Source organism: Hetaerina americana, unplaced genomic scaffold (genome assembly GCF_022747635.1).
Source record: "Hetaerina americana unplaced genomic scaffold, ioHetAmer1.1.p SCAF_5, whole genome shotgun sequence".
Taxonomy (NCBI): domain Eukaryota; kingdom Metazoa; phylum Arthropoda; class Insecta; order Odonata; family Calopterygidae; genus Hetaerina; species Hetaerina americana.
The window spans coordinates 51,425,623-51,443,717 of NW_027287095.1; the positions used below are offsets into that span (position 1 = coordinate 51,425,623).

Here is an 18,095-nt window from a genome sequence, read left to right on the forward strand (position 1 = left end):
TCACTGGAATTCTTCGTCGATTGCTGCTACGAAATAACAAAATTAAATACTAAATAATATGAATCGTCTTTAAACTTGGCGTTGAATTGCGTGTTTACGTAATTTTCTTGGACTCATTGGTCACAATAAAAAATAACTAAGACTGCTATGCCAATGTTCTCAAGATAGTTGGTATGTGCAATCAAGGTTATCTCGGAGATACGGGCAAGTCCAATGAAATTCACACTAAATAAAAGCGATATTGCCGCGGTCGATAGAAATGACATTGTCTTACTAATATACATTCTTAGAAGTGCCTTTACGACGGCAGATACTTAGCGAGTGGGCGTCTCGTAAAAGATCACTGCATCTTCATAAGGGAATGACGAGCATCTTCCCTCATTGAGTCGTCTGCAAGCAAATGACAAGTTCAACTGACATAAAATATTGCATTACCAATTTGGGAATAGCATCTGCATTTAAAAATGTTAGATACTTTGCCCCGTTTACTAGGATCGTCATTTGCTGACGGAGCCAATCGATTTAAGAAGTTACGGAATCCTTCATATTAACATTAAATATTTTCAACGTGCAAAATTTCGGAGTAGAATGGGGAATAAAAATTTGCATCTTCATGGCCGATTCATATGTATGCCGATACAAAGTAACGTATTCAATGTTAGAGATATAAATTTTTAAAGGACGAGAGACCGTCGGGAACTTGATTAGTGTGGCCGTACCTAGAGTAACGTGAAGGATAGCCAAGCCAACACCACCCTAGTTTACTCACTCTAGATAATGTTGGCTAAACCCCCTAAATGTGTGACCTCATTCTGAGCGCCGCCTTATTTATTTCCAGAGTTTAAGCGCCTCAGTCCTTTGTGTGTGCCGAAGGGGATTTCCTAATCGCGAAGCATTGTTCTAGACCAGTATCATCACCGACCGGTAAGGTTATCCAAGATGATAGACTCGTTTAGAGCAAGGACGTCGCTTTGATTATGGAGGCTGTTTTGATTTCATGAGTTCATTTATATATATATATATATATATATATATATATATATATATATATATATATATGTGTGTGTGTGTGTGTGTGTGTGTGTGTGTGTGTGTAACTATATATATATGTATAAAAAATATATATATATAAGGCAAATATACAGCACACAAGTGAGGGTGGAGTGACACTCGGAGAACTTACAATAATCGTCGCGGGAGGGATATAAAAGAATGAACATTACGCATGCATCAACACACATTTTGTGCTCTATTCTAGAGTTCACTCAAATATCACATATCACAGAATGAGCTTGTGTCTGCTCGAAAACTTATCCCACTTCACATTTCAAGCGACTTGATGGCTTCGGAAGTCTTTGTGGAGGAGAGTCCACGACCCCAGGTGTGCACTGACTACTAAATGGTTTATTTATCGAGCAGAAGATTCCAAATTTTAGCCTATTAATACCTCTGTACGTTAAGGCAATGGTAAAAGAGGTATGGGAATAACAGGAGATAGGAATGAAATTCGGCGGGAAATTCGTAAAATGAGATACGCTTGAGGATGATCAACGTAAGTCAGTCAAACATGGGGAAACAAGGGCTGCTGGGTGCAGCAGAAAATTAGTGTGAGAGATAGGATGAGAATCAATGAAAGCAAAACGAAATTAATGAGGATGTAGAGAGAAAGGAAGGCCAAGTCAACAAATAGGAGAACAAAAACTAGAACCGGTGGAACAGTTTACCTATCTTGGCAGTGTTGATCACCAAGATAGCCAAAGTATTAGGGACAGGAGAAGAAGAATTACGTTAGGCAATGAGGCTTTCCCAAGGAGGGAATTGATGGCAGGGACGTAAGTTGAGGTTGTTAAGACACAGTTCGTCAAAACTGCGTTGTTCCGCGTGGTTTTCTACGGCGCGGAAACATGGTTGATGAAAGAGATGATAAGCTTTGATTTGGAGACTTTTGAAATATGGGTGTGGAGAAGGATGGAAAAGGTGAAAAATGCACTGAAAGGAAATTAAACGAGGAAGTGTTAGGCATGGGGTGGGGCGAGGAGAGGGAATTGTTGACAATAATCCAAAGGAGGCAGAAAACGTGGATGCAGAGCTTGGATTGGTGTTGGAATTTTGAAGACTGTTGATAGAGGGGAGACGTTAGTCAAGCGAGGAAGGGGTAGGAAAAGGATAGACACGTTAGACGTAATGGAGTTACGATGAATGTGGAATTGAAGAAGAGTTTAATGTAGTGCTGGATGTCAGGTTGTGTTTTGTTAGGAGAAGAGAAAAAATGTATATCGTTCAGTCTGTGTCCATCCAAAGCCTACTTTAAGCCGTAGAATACAAAACAATACGTCTGTAAAAATACAGCTTCGTTCGAGCTGGGCTATTTTCGGTGGGACGCGGCATGCCGTAGGAAACCTCAGGGGTCACAGTGTGAGCAGGACAGCCAGTAAACCTGGTAAAACATTCTATAATTTCTGACAGTATGTAAAGCCAGGGCCCACCAAACATCTACCCCAATTCGGTAGACTACAACTAATAGGCAGTTACGTTTCCTTTTAATATTATTCAGCTAGAGGCAGACGTCGAAAGAGAAAGTTATAGTCGACATAAAATATCGGGCGGGTTTTTTTTATGTAACAAAAATAATAATTTAAAAAAAACATCAGATATTAACAAATGGATTTTAAAGGTTTCCCTTGAACCAAGGAAATTACTTATACATGATAGTTAAAGAGTTTCTGGAAATCCTTGCCATTGCTACACAATATCCCCGCCAAAAATGGAGATTCGGAATAGGAATCGGTGGTCTCCGGCCGAAATGACAAGCTCGCTAGTACCATCATGGCCAAGTTCTCATCTAAGATAATTTCACAATTCATCCCTCAATCCAGTTTCAGGAAAAGAGGAGTGGGGATATTGAAATCATGCATTTCATGGGAGTGAGCTGCGATAAATATTAATGTGATTTCTATTGATGTTCAGATGCTTCATTTGCCGCGTCTCACTTTCTCTTTCGCATATTTTCTCTCTGTTTATGACTGGTCCACTGCGATGGGCACGTAGCCTAACGAGGAGTTGTTCAGAAGGAGTCGAAGACTTCGTGGAAGTTGAGCGAGAGGTCAGGCGGCGGAGCGTGTTTTTCTCTGTCGGTTGGGAAAGAAGAATCTAGGTAAGGCGTTGGTCACCTCGGGCATAGGGATCCCGGGAACCTAAACCGCTTTCTTCGCCTTGACCTCAACACCTGATTTTACTTTGTCTACCTCTTTGACCTCCGCGATGACTCGTCATACTGATTTTAAATATTTATGGATTTCCATTGGCGTGAAGCATGGGATGATTGCTAAAAAAACCACTAGTTCAAAACACTTTTTGAGAAGCCTCTTACGTAGATAGGTTTGTGCATTCTGAATTCTTGCCGGGTGGCAAAGCGGTGGATTATAATTATTATAAAAAGGTTAAATGATTTTTCAGGATATTTTTGCCTGAAATTTTTCCACAGGGCAGGTCGACAGCGGCTCCCCCACCATGCCAACCGTATGGTACTGCTATCATTCCATCCAGATGTTTTAGTCGATATAAAGATTCTTTTTAATACCCCTGCCTACCTATTGATACAAACATTCTCTCTATCACTTTTCCCTCTGCCAGTGGATGAAAATGAAGTAGGAGCTATATTTGATTACTCAGAACATCAAGTTGAAAGAGAAGATGGTGCTCCTTTTACTCACTCAGAAACTGATGTTTCCAAAAATGGCAGGGTCAGGCAGGGAATTCAAAACTTCACCTCGTATTGAAAATCCTGGGATTCTTTTTAGCAACTCACCAATGTAATCTTTTCTTAGCCGATTTTTTCCTTCTTTTCTTAATGAATATCCATTTTTATATTTATTTATGGTGTGTATACCTGCCCCTTCGTGAATTAATTTTGTGAAAAGAATAGATCTCCATCACCGCTCCTCATTTTTCTGACAATATCCCTAAATTAGATAGTTATATATACGAGTACATGTCAATAGGAAAATTTCAATTAAAATTTTCATGACGTTTTGCTGATTGTTTTTTCCGCGAACTCGTTTGTTGATACTTTCTTCTGCTATATATATTTTTACATATGTACTTCTCTTGTATGTTGTAACATATTTATTTGCAATATAGAACCTGTTACTACGGTATTTTTCGGAGATTCCCCTCCCCCTTCATATCTGAGCACCTTAGAAGTCTCCTAAAGGTTTCATATTCTACTTAAATTTATTGTGATGAATGGGGTACATGAGCATTTATTATAGCCTTAGTACGGCAATAAAAATTAAAAGCGTGGAAGTAGTGGATACAGATGAAAATGGAAGTAGTGTATGTGAAAGCTGAATGATAAATGAGAAAGTGCTGAGAGGGAGTGGGTTAGAGAGGAATTGCTTGGGCATATTAGACGAAGAACGATGAATTGGGTGGGACGAGAACTAATACCGAATATGAAAATTAGGGGAATGATGAATGGGAGGAGGGAAACGGAGGTGACAGATGCTATTGAGATTGGAAGGAGGTACAACAACACCAAGGCACTGGGGCAGCATTGGGAACATTGGAGGATTACCATTGGGAATTGGAGGTCTGCCCTAAGGCAGATCTACAGTTGATTGTTTTGATAACCGTAGCTATCCCAACAATTAATGTCACTGACGAGTAGTCACCAATTGTAGGATTCGCGTTTTTCCTTAGTTTCCGTGGACAGAAGCACAGTGTCTATAACTGAAAATTCTTAAAAGGCGTTCTGGAACGAGACCCTGTGCCAGGAAAAAATTTGAAAAATGGAAAATTGCTGTAACTATGACGTCTTTCTAGCGACTAAATTCTTAAGTCGGACAATGATTACATCTGTGTGGTCGACCAGTGCAAGGCGAAGGAGAGTACCTGGCAATCCACTGGCATCGGATCCGAAGCCCTGGGGATCGGGATTGTTGCGGTGGCTGTCGTACTGGCTTTCCACCCAGAGGGCTCGGGTTCAAATCCCGGCGGTGTTGAATATTTTTCAGAGGTGTCTCGATCCCTACTTGAGGTGCTTTGTGGAGGGCATTTTGAGTGAGTACGCCGTCCGTCGGATGGGACGTTAAGCTGCGGACCCCTTGGCGCCTTTCGTTAAGAGTAGGCCAATGCTGACGTCGGGTTTCTCTCCACCCTTCATCTTTTCCTGTCCATCCCCTATGGCGCAAATGACCTCAGCAGTCGGCCGCCTCCCCTAAATACTACTACTCGAAGTCCTCCTCAATTATGTGTCGTTATGCCATGGCGTAGATCCTGTTCCGATATGCCCTCAGTCTTAACAGTAACTTCAAAAAATTAATTAATACCACATAGACTTCTAGCAAGAAACTGTTGTTGTACTTGCACGACAGAATGTTTGCGAATTTCATGAAAGTCGCATTTTAAAATTTAAAAAAATGGCCACTGGGAAGAATTTTGCCTTACTACACCAAATACCTCCGGGACGGATATCATAACTTTCCACTGAAACTTGGAACCAAATCGTATCTTTGATGCCATCATCCACGCAATTAAATAGAGCGAATGTTAGGCTACATTTCCTCAGAGTGCAATTTATTAAATTCACAAGATTTGTGAATGAGAAATATTAATTTTATCAATCAGTTTACTACCGGAGTTTGCTTCATGATAAGACTGATTCCATGTATCCCGGTTCCTCAACCAGGATAATATCGCATTAAATTAATCGTCTACCGCATAAATATTTTTTAAGTGGTGAATAAATAGCTGAGAAGTCCGTGGTTAATGAGAATTATGGAATAGCATGAATCCAAATAGGTCTAAAATACTTTATTCGTTCTATGGAAAACACAGGATCGAATATTTTTTTGATTTTTATCACATTAGACACTGCTTCTCATAACGAAGGCAGTTCATTTAATTCACACCGCTTGATGTCCCATGGTCCCAATTTTACTTAAAGAGGCTAATTCGCCATTGAAAGTGGTTTAGTGTACACACTGGCATAATATTATCATCATAGGATGTTTATGAATTGGAGATCTTTTTCCGGTGGCTTTTTATGCTCATGAAACCTCGTCTAGGAAATTTTGAATAATAGTTTCCTGTCCCCGATTTGGTTGGCTGGTAAACCGTAGCGGTACCGCAACATCCATCAGAAGGGGAGGCTCATATCGCTCTTTGAACTCAGCGGGAAAATACCACAATCATATTCATCGTTCCAAATTAATTTCTTTGCTTTATTGAAATATATCAATTTAGAAAAATGTGGTGCATATGAGAATGTTCGACAATTATCCAGAGATTTATCGAGAAGTGTCAGGGAAAAAAATCCTTCGCAAATACCGTTGCAAAATTCAAAAGAGAAGATAAAGGCCAATGAAAAGTCAAAATCCATATCGTACTTCAGAAAATATTTTTATTAAAGCCATAAAATAATAAAATGTCTCCAGACTCTTGGACATATTTTGAAAATGTCAAAATAAATTGTTCATTTCTGTAGATCTAAAATCAGAGTCCAAGCATCTGGTGATCTTTTAGGATAGTTTTTTTCACAAGTCAGAATTCTAGCACGCCCATAAAATCTCAGACCGTAAAATTCTTGCTTAGTAAAAGGAATTAAGATGGCATCGTGTGAGGGTTCTGGTAGGATAGTCCAGTGGGTAGAGCGCTGGACTACTGTCGGAATGGTCCGGGCTCGATTCTGGGTGACTCCTCTGAACATCCTCACAGCTTCATCCAAGCTGTGCAATTTTTCTTTTACCAGATCTCTTTAGAAACCTTTGATGGCACAGGGAAAATAAACTGCCCCGACTTCTCATATTGTATGAACGACCCCCCTGCCACTCAGATGTGAGAATTTCAAATTCCTTTCTTCTCATATAAAAAAACCTCGAGTTGATCAGTGTTTTTGGTGGCCGTCACTCTATAATAAAAATGCACGAAAGAAGAATTTAAAAAATGCCAAAATTTCCCCCAAACTTGAAAAATAATCACAATTATATTTTAAATTTGATGTGGCAAAGATGTGAACTTATATATCAATTAATGACATTATCTTCACCTTTGGTAATCAATTCATTCTCTCGTTTGAATACTTACGGAGATAAAAATCGGCTCAGAGTCCACGTTCACCCAAAATCTTGAGAAGGATTCGAGAAATGTAGCTCTATTTGGAGGGAGAGATAAATTACATTAATATCTAACGAAGATATATTTAAATGATATGTAATTCAAGTTAAACTATGAGAATAATTATGATTACCAGACACAAATCAACTCGCATGTAAGTCATTTCATTCATGAATCTATGGAAATTAATAGTATCTTTTGTGATCCTTGAATCTGGTACCCTGCCCAGTATTTCTCTCACAAATTCATACTGCTATGTGCAACTTTGCGGCAGAGATAGGTAAAGGATTTGAGCACTTTCATCCGTTATATTTAATTTTATTAAACTTTAATCATATTTAAATGGCTTCATTTATTAATATTTTCTTTAGAGTAGTATTAATAGTATTTTTTAAGGTGCACCGAAAGCTGAGGTCATAACCATGTAATTGAATAGGTATAGATTACATGAATTACTGTCCAACATAACAACCATTCTCATTTATAGTATCCGAAATCGTTACCATGCAATTAGCCGTTGAGATTGTTTCGCGCCGGAATATCGTGGCTTTGCGCGAAAAAATAGCTATTTGGCAGACATTTCTTTAAAAATTACTATCACTGCATATTTTTCCTATGCCTCCTCAGAGAATCTCCGATTAAACAATACATCCACTCGTCTCACTGAGAGTAGTAAAATTATTTTTCCAATATACACAAGGGTAATTACTCACCTGAAATACACATTATGCATACCCTCGGGTAAATTTTCTGGAACTCTCCAATCAATTGTTATGGTTTCTATTCCGGTGCGGGAAATGTAGCTGACGGCGTTCTGTGGAAAAGAGATATCACATTTTATTTTAGATGCTTCTAATTATAAAATTTATATAAGTTTGCTATTACTACCGCGCTCAAATTATTCATCATATTATTTATCGCAGTCATCAATTTTAACGAGAATAATCGGTAAATTTTGATGAAAAACTCATGCGTTTATAGAGGCCTAAATGAATAATTACAAGTTTTTTGCTGGTAAGTATTACTTGAGGAATTCTTTCATTGATAATTTCAGATGTTTAGTTCACCCAGGTGACTCTTGGATGTTCCCGAACGTCATCATCAAGGCGACAGGCTGAAATCTCAGAGTAAGTGAAAAATCAGCAAAAGCAAACGAGTAGCAAATATCTTGTACTCTAGTGGTTATCCTCAATCCCTACCAACTTTAAAGCCAACGAGTTTACGCAAAATTTCAATCACATGCTTCCACAAGTCTATTCGTTCACACAAATAAATAAACGCAAGCACAAGCATGAAGAAAAACTGAGGAATAAATCGAGACTTCCAAATCAGGAAAATCTGAAAGTCGAAATTTAGCCAACATGAATGCACTCACAATATGTACACGAAAGAAATATGCGGTGTTTGATCAACAATTAATTTTCATACGTGTTCGACCAGACTAGAATATTAGATCCGATTTGTTACAACTGACTTACATAGCTCTACTTCGTATCTTCTTGACTTTTACAACAGTGGAATAGTTTGTAAATTGAAAACAGTCGTGAGATTATTTGACGCACTCTTGTAATAACTACTTATAAACATGGCAATGTGACGAAAATTAATTACCTTTTCGCCGGGCGGACAGCTGGATATCCTGACCGCAGGGCTTCTCTCTTCATTTTCTTGCATGAATTTACCGACGGCATCCACTCCAGCTCCGACTACTCTCGCTTGCATGTACAGTCCTTTGAACTTGGCTCCATTTATCCCGGAAGTCACCACTAAAATGCAGTCAAAAGACGAGTATTTGCATTTATTATTAATGTCGTAATTCGTATTCAGTCACTTTGCACATCGACCCGAAGGTTTGTTCGATAGGTGAGAGGAGTGCTCACCATACACTTATCTCTTTGGCTTGTGAAATTCAGCGATCAGGTTTAAAGAAAGAGTTTGCAGTTCCTTCTTCCATGCGATTTGACGGTCCAGTCGATAGGGATAAGGAATGAAAATTTTTGTCCCGATTCAAATGAATGTGTTTATATCGAATCTAAATAAGATAAATTCTGTGCATAAACATAATACGAATTTGCGTCGACGTAGCTAAAAACTAAAAAGTTATAAAGAAATTAATTGTTTCGATAGCTCAGCAGTATGCTAAGCAAAAAGAAAATATTTAGACTGAATTTTGCTCGTAACCACATTTTCTTTACAGTAAGCTTTGGTCGTTTTTGTAGCTCTCACAGTTTTTATTTATACATGATGATTCTACATATTATTCGGAGATGATTCAAATTTTCTTCATTCAAAAGTTATGAATTGCGCTGCAAAAGATATTTGGTAGAAAAAGATGATTTAGGAAACCAGGAAGATAATGGTAATAAATTTTGAGTTAAATTATAAGTAAAGCTAAATAAAATAATCCCAGTAAAGCATAATGCTCTGTAGAGTTAAATCTCAAATTAGTTTGACAAAATATGTTTTCTCCAATGAAACCATATGTCAAAACATGTCCTTTTCTCAAATAAAAATAATCAATATCGGAGCCGAAAAGGAGACATACTATATATCTCCAAATGTGGTTGAATAGCCTTACTGAAATTGAGATCTAGTTCTCTTCCATCTTGTCTATTATTGGCACTAGAATAAAATTATACTGATGAGGATCCCTTTTCGTCTGATGAATTCAATTTCATTAGGGTTTATGTTAATTTTTTTTAATAAAAGGAAAGTGTTGCATTAAAATTTCATCGGAAAAATATGATAATGATTTTATTTAAGACTATCTTAATACATTAAGTTTTATAAATGAACGCTTTAACCTTGGTTGATGTGCGACAACCAAACTATGGAAGGAGCCACTATTAATAAACAATCGAAGGCTAAGGAAAAGAAAGGAGGGGTTACCAGTTAGAAGAATTGAATGGAGAACTCTATCAATGGTCAAATTCGGTGTACTTATTTTGATTTAATGATTATTCTCTTTCCTTTTCCAAACAAGAAATAATTAAACTTTTGACCACTGTTTTGAATAACTCTCGGACATTAATATTTTAAAATGCGTTATATATGCGTCGATAATCGTTACTTTAAAAAAATTATTTTATTGGAAACCAAATAGTTACCGTCTATTTTCGTTAATAAAAGTCTGCAAATTGACTCACCAAGTGGTCAGGCAGCACAAAAAACATGCAAAATGGGCTGAAACCTACACGGGTTCAGCCCCTCAACTGAACACCTACCTTGGATTACGTCCCCTGGATTAGCCTGCGACACGGACGGTGTCAGGACGTACGGGGCGGGGTCGCTGGACGCTACAGAGTCGTTGTGGACGGGAACCATATCCACGCAAGCGCTCGAGGGCACATGGTTTGGGTTCAGTTTTCCGGGCCGGTGAGCGGTGGAGAAGGCGGAAGCCGCGAAGAAACAGCAGAGGGCCACGCCGAGAACCAAAAGGAACCTCATCTTCGCTGGATTCTATTCTGTCTTCCTGCAAGTGAGTAATTCGAAGGTCGGTGGTGTTAAAACAGTCCGTCCTCCTCTGATGTGGAACAATTTTCATCGTCAATTTTAGTGGGCGGATCAATATTATACGCCCCTTTCCAGCGTGCTGGAATGGAAAACACCCATTTGGATTACAAAAAAACTTTAATAGAACTTATGAAGGAAATAACTGAGTTCTTTGGTCTCAGAATCAACTGGGTGATAACTAAAGATTACTGAACTACGTGTACGTATATTTTCACAGTAATTTATTAGGGCACTACCGGTTTTCCTGATGATGTTTTGGAAATTGGCAGTGCCCAAGTAAAATACCGTGAACATATATATATAGCTTTCTTATTCACCGAAAGGAAATAATTATAATGAAAATGTTTTCCCAAGTTCGAGTTCAAGAAAAAGGGATTCTACTTTTAAGGAATATTCTTTTCACAGTATTTTCCGCGACAAGCGCAGACTGCTACTACAACTTCAAGTTCAGCAAAATGGCCCTAAGGAGGAGGCAGGGGGCTGCACACTAATCATCAACGTTGCAACTGTGGAAAAATAGTCGTGTTTTAACTATGAGTCCGCAGGGTAAATAGAACAACATGTAAACCGGTGGTCTACATATCATTAAGGGGTTACTATTAAGTGCGTCTACGCTGGCAATTCTAACTTTCTTGTCAGAAGAAAACTTTTTACCACTCGGTCTCTGGTGTTGAGTGGCCAGAATTCTATTTCGTTTTTTATGATTGCGAATTAAGTGAGTGGAGAATGAGTGGCTAATGCTTGGCGTGCCTGCAGGAATTCCTGTTCCTGTCCTTCTAACAAACCCGATATTATTTATGCTCTTTCGATTGGATTTTGAGGCAACATTTCTATCAGAGTTTTAATAAGAAGGAGAAAATGATAGAGCTGAGAAGTACAACATTGGTGGAAAGCTGATGATCTCGACAAGAATCCTAAAAATGTTTTTTTAAGAATTTTTATGTTACCCTTTCCGCGCGTGGGATAAGCAGAATATATATGAAATCTTAAACTAGGACGGATATTCTTTTTCTAAAAGGAATTGAGACTTTTTATGTGAGGACGGCGAAAAATCTTATCCCATCGTTGGGCAAAGAAAATAAGCGAAATTTAGGCTATATAACTACATTATCGTATCTCAGCATGAAATATTAATATGTTCCCTAGAGAAACTATACTTTTATTCGGGGTAAAAATTTCTTCCTAGCATGAACAGTTTCCATAAATTTGCGCAACCGAATTTCATTTCACACAGTAATTCAGTTGTGTTTAAAGTAAATGATTTCAGCATAAAAACATAGAGTTCTGCTAAAAACATATTTAAATATAAGTCTACTGACCTAAAAACTACTCAGTGAATTGCATGGGGATTCGTGAGTGAACAAGAGGATAAACAACTGTCATTAATGAACCTGCCACAGTTTCAACCGCCAAAAGAGGACAATGCCTCGGAGGAGGACATTACTTACCCTTTCTTCAAATGACACTCGGCCTTCGTTCAATGATTTCCAACTCGTCGCATCCCTGCCTTTATACCGCCGCTCCGAGAGAATTCCCTTGACGTTTATGCCACGTGACATTGGGGGTTGAGGAAGCCGTTCTCACGAGAGCGGTAAAACCCAAGCCAAGAGGAAGGGAGGAAGTAACGACATGACGATAACGGGGGCGAATACTTATCGGAGTTCAAAGTGCTAACACCTAAAGACGGAGGAGGGGGAGAAAATTTCCACGGAATAAATCGTGCGGCCATGCGGTTACCGTGACCCGGGGCACAGCAGACCCTAGGTCGATAATATCTCTGAAAAGATCATCTTAACACGTATAATCCATCGAATATTTTATCACATACTATATGAATATACATACATACACACACACATATACTACCTTGATCAAAAAGTTCCCGGAATAACCACCGTGTGGCGCTCCCATCCTTCCGATTTGAGTTCTGTTTTTTTTTGTTAAATTGGTACATCTGTTGTTGATATTCCCTTTAAATCTTAGTGTCATAACTTGACATTTGCAAAAGTTACGTAGCCAAGAGTACATCTATCTCTGTGTGTGTTGGCGATTTTTTACAATTGCAGAAATGGATTTAAATTTGCAACAACGAACTTGTATTAAATTTTGCGTAAAAAACGGATTTAGTGGCGCACGGACGTTGGAAATGTTGGAAAAGTGTTTCGGCAACGATTCTCTAAAAAAACGGTCGTTTACCAGTGGCACGAGCGGTTCAGAAGTGGTCGTGAGTCAATCGAAGATGATGAACGCAGTGGCAGACCATCGACATCGAAAGTCGGTGAAAAAATTGATAAAGTAAAAGAAATGTTGGTCAATAACCGCAAATTAACCATCAGAGAAATAGCGGAGGACTTGAACATTGCCTATGGATCCGCCCAAGACATTGTGGTTAATGATTTGGGTTTCCGTCGTGTAGCATGCCAAAAGACCTCAATTTCATGCAAAAAAGAGACCGTGTTGACGTCGCAAAAGACATGATTTGCGAGGCTGAATCCGATCCCACATTCATCAAAAGGATCATTACTGGAGACGAGACGTGGGTTTATGAGTACGACACGCAATCCAGACATCAGGCAAGTGAATGGCGTTCACCAAATGAGCCGAGACCAAAAAAACCACGTCGTTTTCAGTCAAAAAAGAAGGCAATGCTGACGGTTTTCATGGATTACAACGGTGTAGTGCATCATGAATTTTTGCCAGAAGGCCAGACAGTAAACAAAGAGTATTATTTGGGCGTTATGAGACGTTTGCGTGAAGCAATTCGCCGAAAGAGACCAGAAATGTGGGCAGAAAACTCGTGGATTTTGCACCATGATAACGCACCGTCGCACAGTGCTATCATTATTCGTAATTTTTTGACGAAAAATGCAACAAATACCATCCAACAGCCACCGAATTCACCTGATTTGGCTCCCTGTGACTTCTTTCTGTTCAATCGAGTTAAAAAACCATTACGGGGAACGCGTTTTAGCAGCCGAGAGGAAGTAATGGAAAAATCGCAGGAAGCACTGATGGACATACCGAAAACCGAATATAAAAAATGTTTCGAGGATTGGATCAAGCGCTGGCATAAGTGTGTTGCAGTCGATGGGGATTACTTTGAAGGGGACAATATAGATTTAGATGAATAAACTTGTATTTTTAATTTTCTGAATAAATTCCGGGAAATTTTTGATCAAGGTAGTATATATATATATATATGTGTGTGTGTGTGAGCGCGCGCGCACGTTTGAATATATGCTAATTTTAACTTATGAAATTTTGAAATGTTGACTCTGACTTTAAAATTCCCAAATTCATTGCTCTCTTCCTAAATAACTTCTTTAAGCATAGGGTCAGAATTTCCGACGTTTACGGAAAAAGTTATGGTTATTCCCGTCCAGGAAATAAAGTGGTTCACTTCCTGTTCCACCCAACCGGACAACGCCAATGAATGATAGCCTTTCCACAATAATCGCGTCACATTTTAACAAAAAAACTTGAAATTTTTAGTCCCCACATGTTATTCTCTATAAAAATTAATGCGCACGTAAATACAGACGCACTGTTATTCTCAATGATATTACCATTATAATGCTCAATATTTGCACATGGAAGTGGAGATATTGCCTCTATTTTAACTAGTTCATTTATTTACATGTTTTAATTTCACCCAGATGAAACGTGGAAGACTTCAAAGTTAATTATGTTACAGGTATAGGTATAGATGTATATTGACAGCAAATTATCTAAATTAATATGGTGTGATACTCACAGAAGGAATTCATTCGAGCCCCGTCAAACTGAAAAACATTTATGTAGCCTGACATTTGATCTAAATATTTATAACGTGATGCAATGGATGGTCCTTCAAATTTGGTCCTTAAGTGCAATAGTCTTGGAAACATTTAATCAAAACTTTGCTCTTATTTTTGACTTCATACAGGAAATATGTATTGTTCATAATTATAAAGGCATGCCTATGAATGGCTTAGTACGGCAATGAATATTTTCAATCGCAAAACATCATGAGCTGTATTCATTTTTATTTCAAGTGAGCATTGCCGAGATATTTTTATTTTACGGCAGTACAAAGGTAAAATATTTTTGTAGAGTCTCTCTCAGATAAATTTGAAAAACAAAAACAAATAAAGAATGTCGGAAGAAATCTCGCACATTGGACATCATCCGTTGCACCGCGCCGTCAAGACAGTGTTGGCGGTAATACATATATATATTTATCTTTCATTTCATTCGCTAGTTACTTCAGCAATATTAGAACCTTCTCAAACGACCGGAATTCAGATATTGGAGAGCCCTGAATGCATATGACTTTCTCTTGGAATTAGGGCACATTTCCGGTGTTTTTTGCACCCTCAAAAAATGAGTCGGGCATTGATGACTTTCATTAATTGACCAGAAAATGAATATTACTTAGAATAAAAAGATATTTATGATCGCGAAAAGACCGCATACAAAAATCTGCATCAATACAATGTTTGTGATTCAATGCCCGACGAAGACATTCAGTTTTGAGTACTCGCTCTAGTTGGCTTCATAATTCTATTTCCTTTTTTTTCCTTTGTTATCTTCTCGTCTCATGCTTATTTTAATTACCACTCCGACTACCTTCGGCTAACGACGGTCCAAACGACTTCAGCTGTCTACCTAGCCCCCAAGCAATGCTAGAAACAAGAAACAAACAGATACCAAATAAAACAATCAAATCGGTCCTTCTTCACATCGCCGCATCCGGATAGATACACGCACATCTATGATGGATGCAATGAATTCCGGCATAATTTTGGGGCATTTCTTAAATGAGATCATACTAGTAACGTAGAGATGAATATCATACATGTTAATATCGTGCGGAAGTTGAATTTCCGAAAATAGCGAAGAGTTCTTGTACTTGGGCTACGCAATAAACGACAAAAATAGTGAATCGTATGAAATAAAGGAAATTAAAGTGGTTGGAAATAAGTTATGTCTCCCATTAAGAACGTGATTAGCTTAAGAACATTGAGAAGAAATAATAAACACATTTTTCAACAAAACTTTTGGCTCGATAGTTACGTGTATGCTACACATGACCAAGAAGATAAAGCATGAGGAAAATACGTGATAGGAAAAAGTTTGACATTTGTGAGGAGAAAAGCTTTTGAATCTGAGAGCAGTAAAAATTAGTGAGGCAAACACACTTCTTCAAAACCACTTGCGAAGACGATACACATGAAAGATGCCCGGAGACTTAAGAAGAGGCCAAATTGACTTCATCCATGCAAAGCAGAGAGTTACGTATCAAAGGATAGACCGCAAGAAAGTAGTCGAGAACATATATCAAAAGAGACCATAACACAGGTTCGTTCGAGTTCCGATCCACGGAAGCAAGAGAGAGTTTCTATTCTGACTGAATTCGAATATTCGGTCGGAATTTTCCTATTACTTTTTTTTACCTATGTATGACACAATATGCTGCATTTTAATTCGTATTTCTAGTGGTTCCTGGCATTTATAATTACGTCCGTCAAGACCCTAATAACATCCACAATTTAAGAATCATTTCTCATGGATCTGCTAAAGAGGCTTATGTCTTTTGAGAACATTTGACGAAAGATGAGAAAACATTCGAACTCAACTCGAGCGGAAAGAAAATTCACCCAGCTCATTCTTGCAACACTTCCTCTCTATGGAGGACAAGGTTCTTCTTTTGAAGAAATTATACAAGACTTGTAAATTGCGGTCGTGTTCATAATATGAGGAATAACAATGGTGGCGTCAGGCCTTGTCTTAGATATCGAGGAAAAAGATTGGAGACAAAGATTCTGCAAACTTAAAAACTGCATAAGAAATCCGTAATTTGATAGAACTAAATTGAATCAATTGATCCAATTCAAAATTTTAAGAAACAATTAATTATTAAGCCAACTGAATGTACTGCCGGTGTAAAGAACTGTGAGGAAGTGAAGAGATTGGCCAGTAGCAGGACAGTTAGGAGAGCGACTACAAGCCAATCCAATGAGCGTTAACACACGATGATGAAGAACCGTGAGGGAAAGAAAGTTTGCTTTGTACATATTTTTTCAGTCATTCTTCATTAATAAAACTAACTCTAACGCAGCAACTGAAAACTTAAACATGATAGAAGGTTATCTATTAGTGCAGAATGAAGAATGAAGCTGAAGATGTGTAATGAAAATACTTTCATTTGGAGTCGTTCCGTCTACCCTGAGAAGATAGTGACCACAAAAAACTCGCTACAATACATTCAGAGGTCACCCGGAAAGAATATTACCGGAGGATCATCAAAAAATATATGTCTATTATTATCTCTTTGGTGAAAGGGTTTCTCAATCATAGAAACATTTTTGTCGGCCTGAAACGCGCCATATGCCCACGGCCGTAAACAGAAAGCTGGATAAAATAACCCATGAACTCAACTTCTATACAAGTGATCTTAATAATTTGTATTCACCAATCTTGGAGGCTGTTGATGAAAACTAACAATGAGGAACACTTAACTTACTAACCAAGCAGTACTGTGTTTCATCTAACCGGTGGAAGGAGATCGTCAAAGACAATGCGAAAGAAACCATTCAGTCAGGGCTGTCAGAGAGGGGAATGGAGGGGGAAGTTCTAAATTGCTTCGTAAAAGTTTTTGAAATTTTGAAATTGTAAGCACCTTCGAGACATCCCCAGGAAAAAAATGTGACCCCCATTCCCGGGTATTCGATGTTCGATCCTAATATTACTTAATTTAAATTATATTTCTGCTCATCAACTAACTTTGGATATGATTTCAACTCCTTCTCCCTAAAAAAAAAAACATATGTATCGAGTATTACCGATCAGATATTGTACAGGCGACATACTACATGTGCCTGCAACATGAAGATCTTTAACTAAGTAGTGTCGAGTTCCGAAGATATACTTAAAATTCTCCACTTGGCTCTCCGTGAAATTAAATAGGTATTCGGATCAAATTGAGCATTATGGTTTTTATTACTCACGTAGTCAGAAATTATAAATATATCGAAAATTTTATATTACAATCTCAGTAATGAATTTGATGAGCAGTTCTTAATCCATATTTAAGAAACTGTGGCTCAACCTGCACAAAGCAATGAGACGTGCTATATAACTTGCAAGAGGAGGGCGTTATTGGGATTATTCCAGATGAAGATTACTCCAGATTACTTAAATGAGAGCATAGAACATCATCTTGATTTTGGCTTGTAGATCATAATCCGAGTGGTCTGCCCAAGAGTATATACTATATATATATATATATATATATATATATATATATATATATATATATATATATATATACATATTTGTATACATGATTGTTTGCAGCGTTACAAAAGAGCTAAAGATAATATCAGAGAAGTTTCGGTCAAGGGGAACGACTGTGAAACACTGGCATTTTGATGCACCTAGCGGGGGCCTCCGTAGAAGTATTGCTCGCGACATTCCAAGAGAAT

At 38.1% G+C, this 18,095-nt stretch overlaps 1 protein-coding gene across 1 annotated transcript; it reads right to left on the reverse strand.

Moving 5' to 3' along the window:
- Positions 1–6,383: 6,383 nt before the first annotated feature.
- On the reverse strand, positions 6,384–12,175 carry LOC139693649 (putative defense protein). Its single transcript, XM_071591889.1, has 6 exons — positions 12,078–12,175; positions 10,341–10,588; positions 8,728–8,882; positions 7,830–7,930; positions 7,087–7,153; positions 6,384–6,910 (listed from the first exon to the last, which is right to left on the reverse strand). Exons 2-6 carry the CDS (start codon positions 10,561–10,563, stop codon positions 6,887–6,889), a joined length of 570 nt encoding a protein of 189 aa, XP_071447990.1. The 5' UTR covers positions 10,564–10,588; positions 12,078–12,175; the 3' UTR covers positions 6,384–6,886.
- Positions 12,176–18,095: the final 5,920 nt, after the last annotated feature.

Coding starts and splice junctions, on each gene's coding strand:
- LOC139693649 (XM_071591889.1), bottom strand. CDS start 10,563: ATGAGGTTCCTTTTGGTTCTCGGCGTGGCCCTCTGCTGTTTCTTCGCG. Junction 8,883..10,340: donor TCCAGGGGACGTAATCCAAG/GTAGGTGTTCAG, acceptor ACTGCATTTTAG/TGGTGACTTCCGGGATAAAT. Junction 7,154..7,829: donor ATGCATAATGTGTATTTCAG/GTGAGTAATTAC, acceptor CCCTCCAAATAG/AGCTACATTTCTCGAATCCT.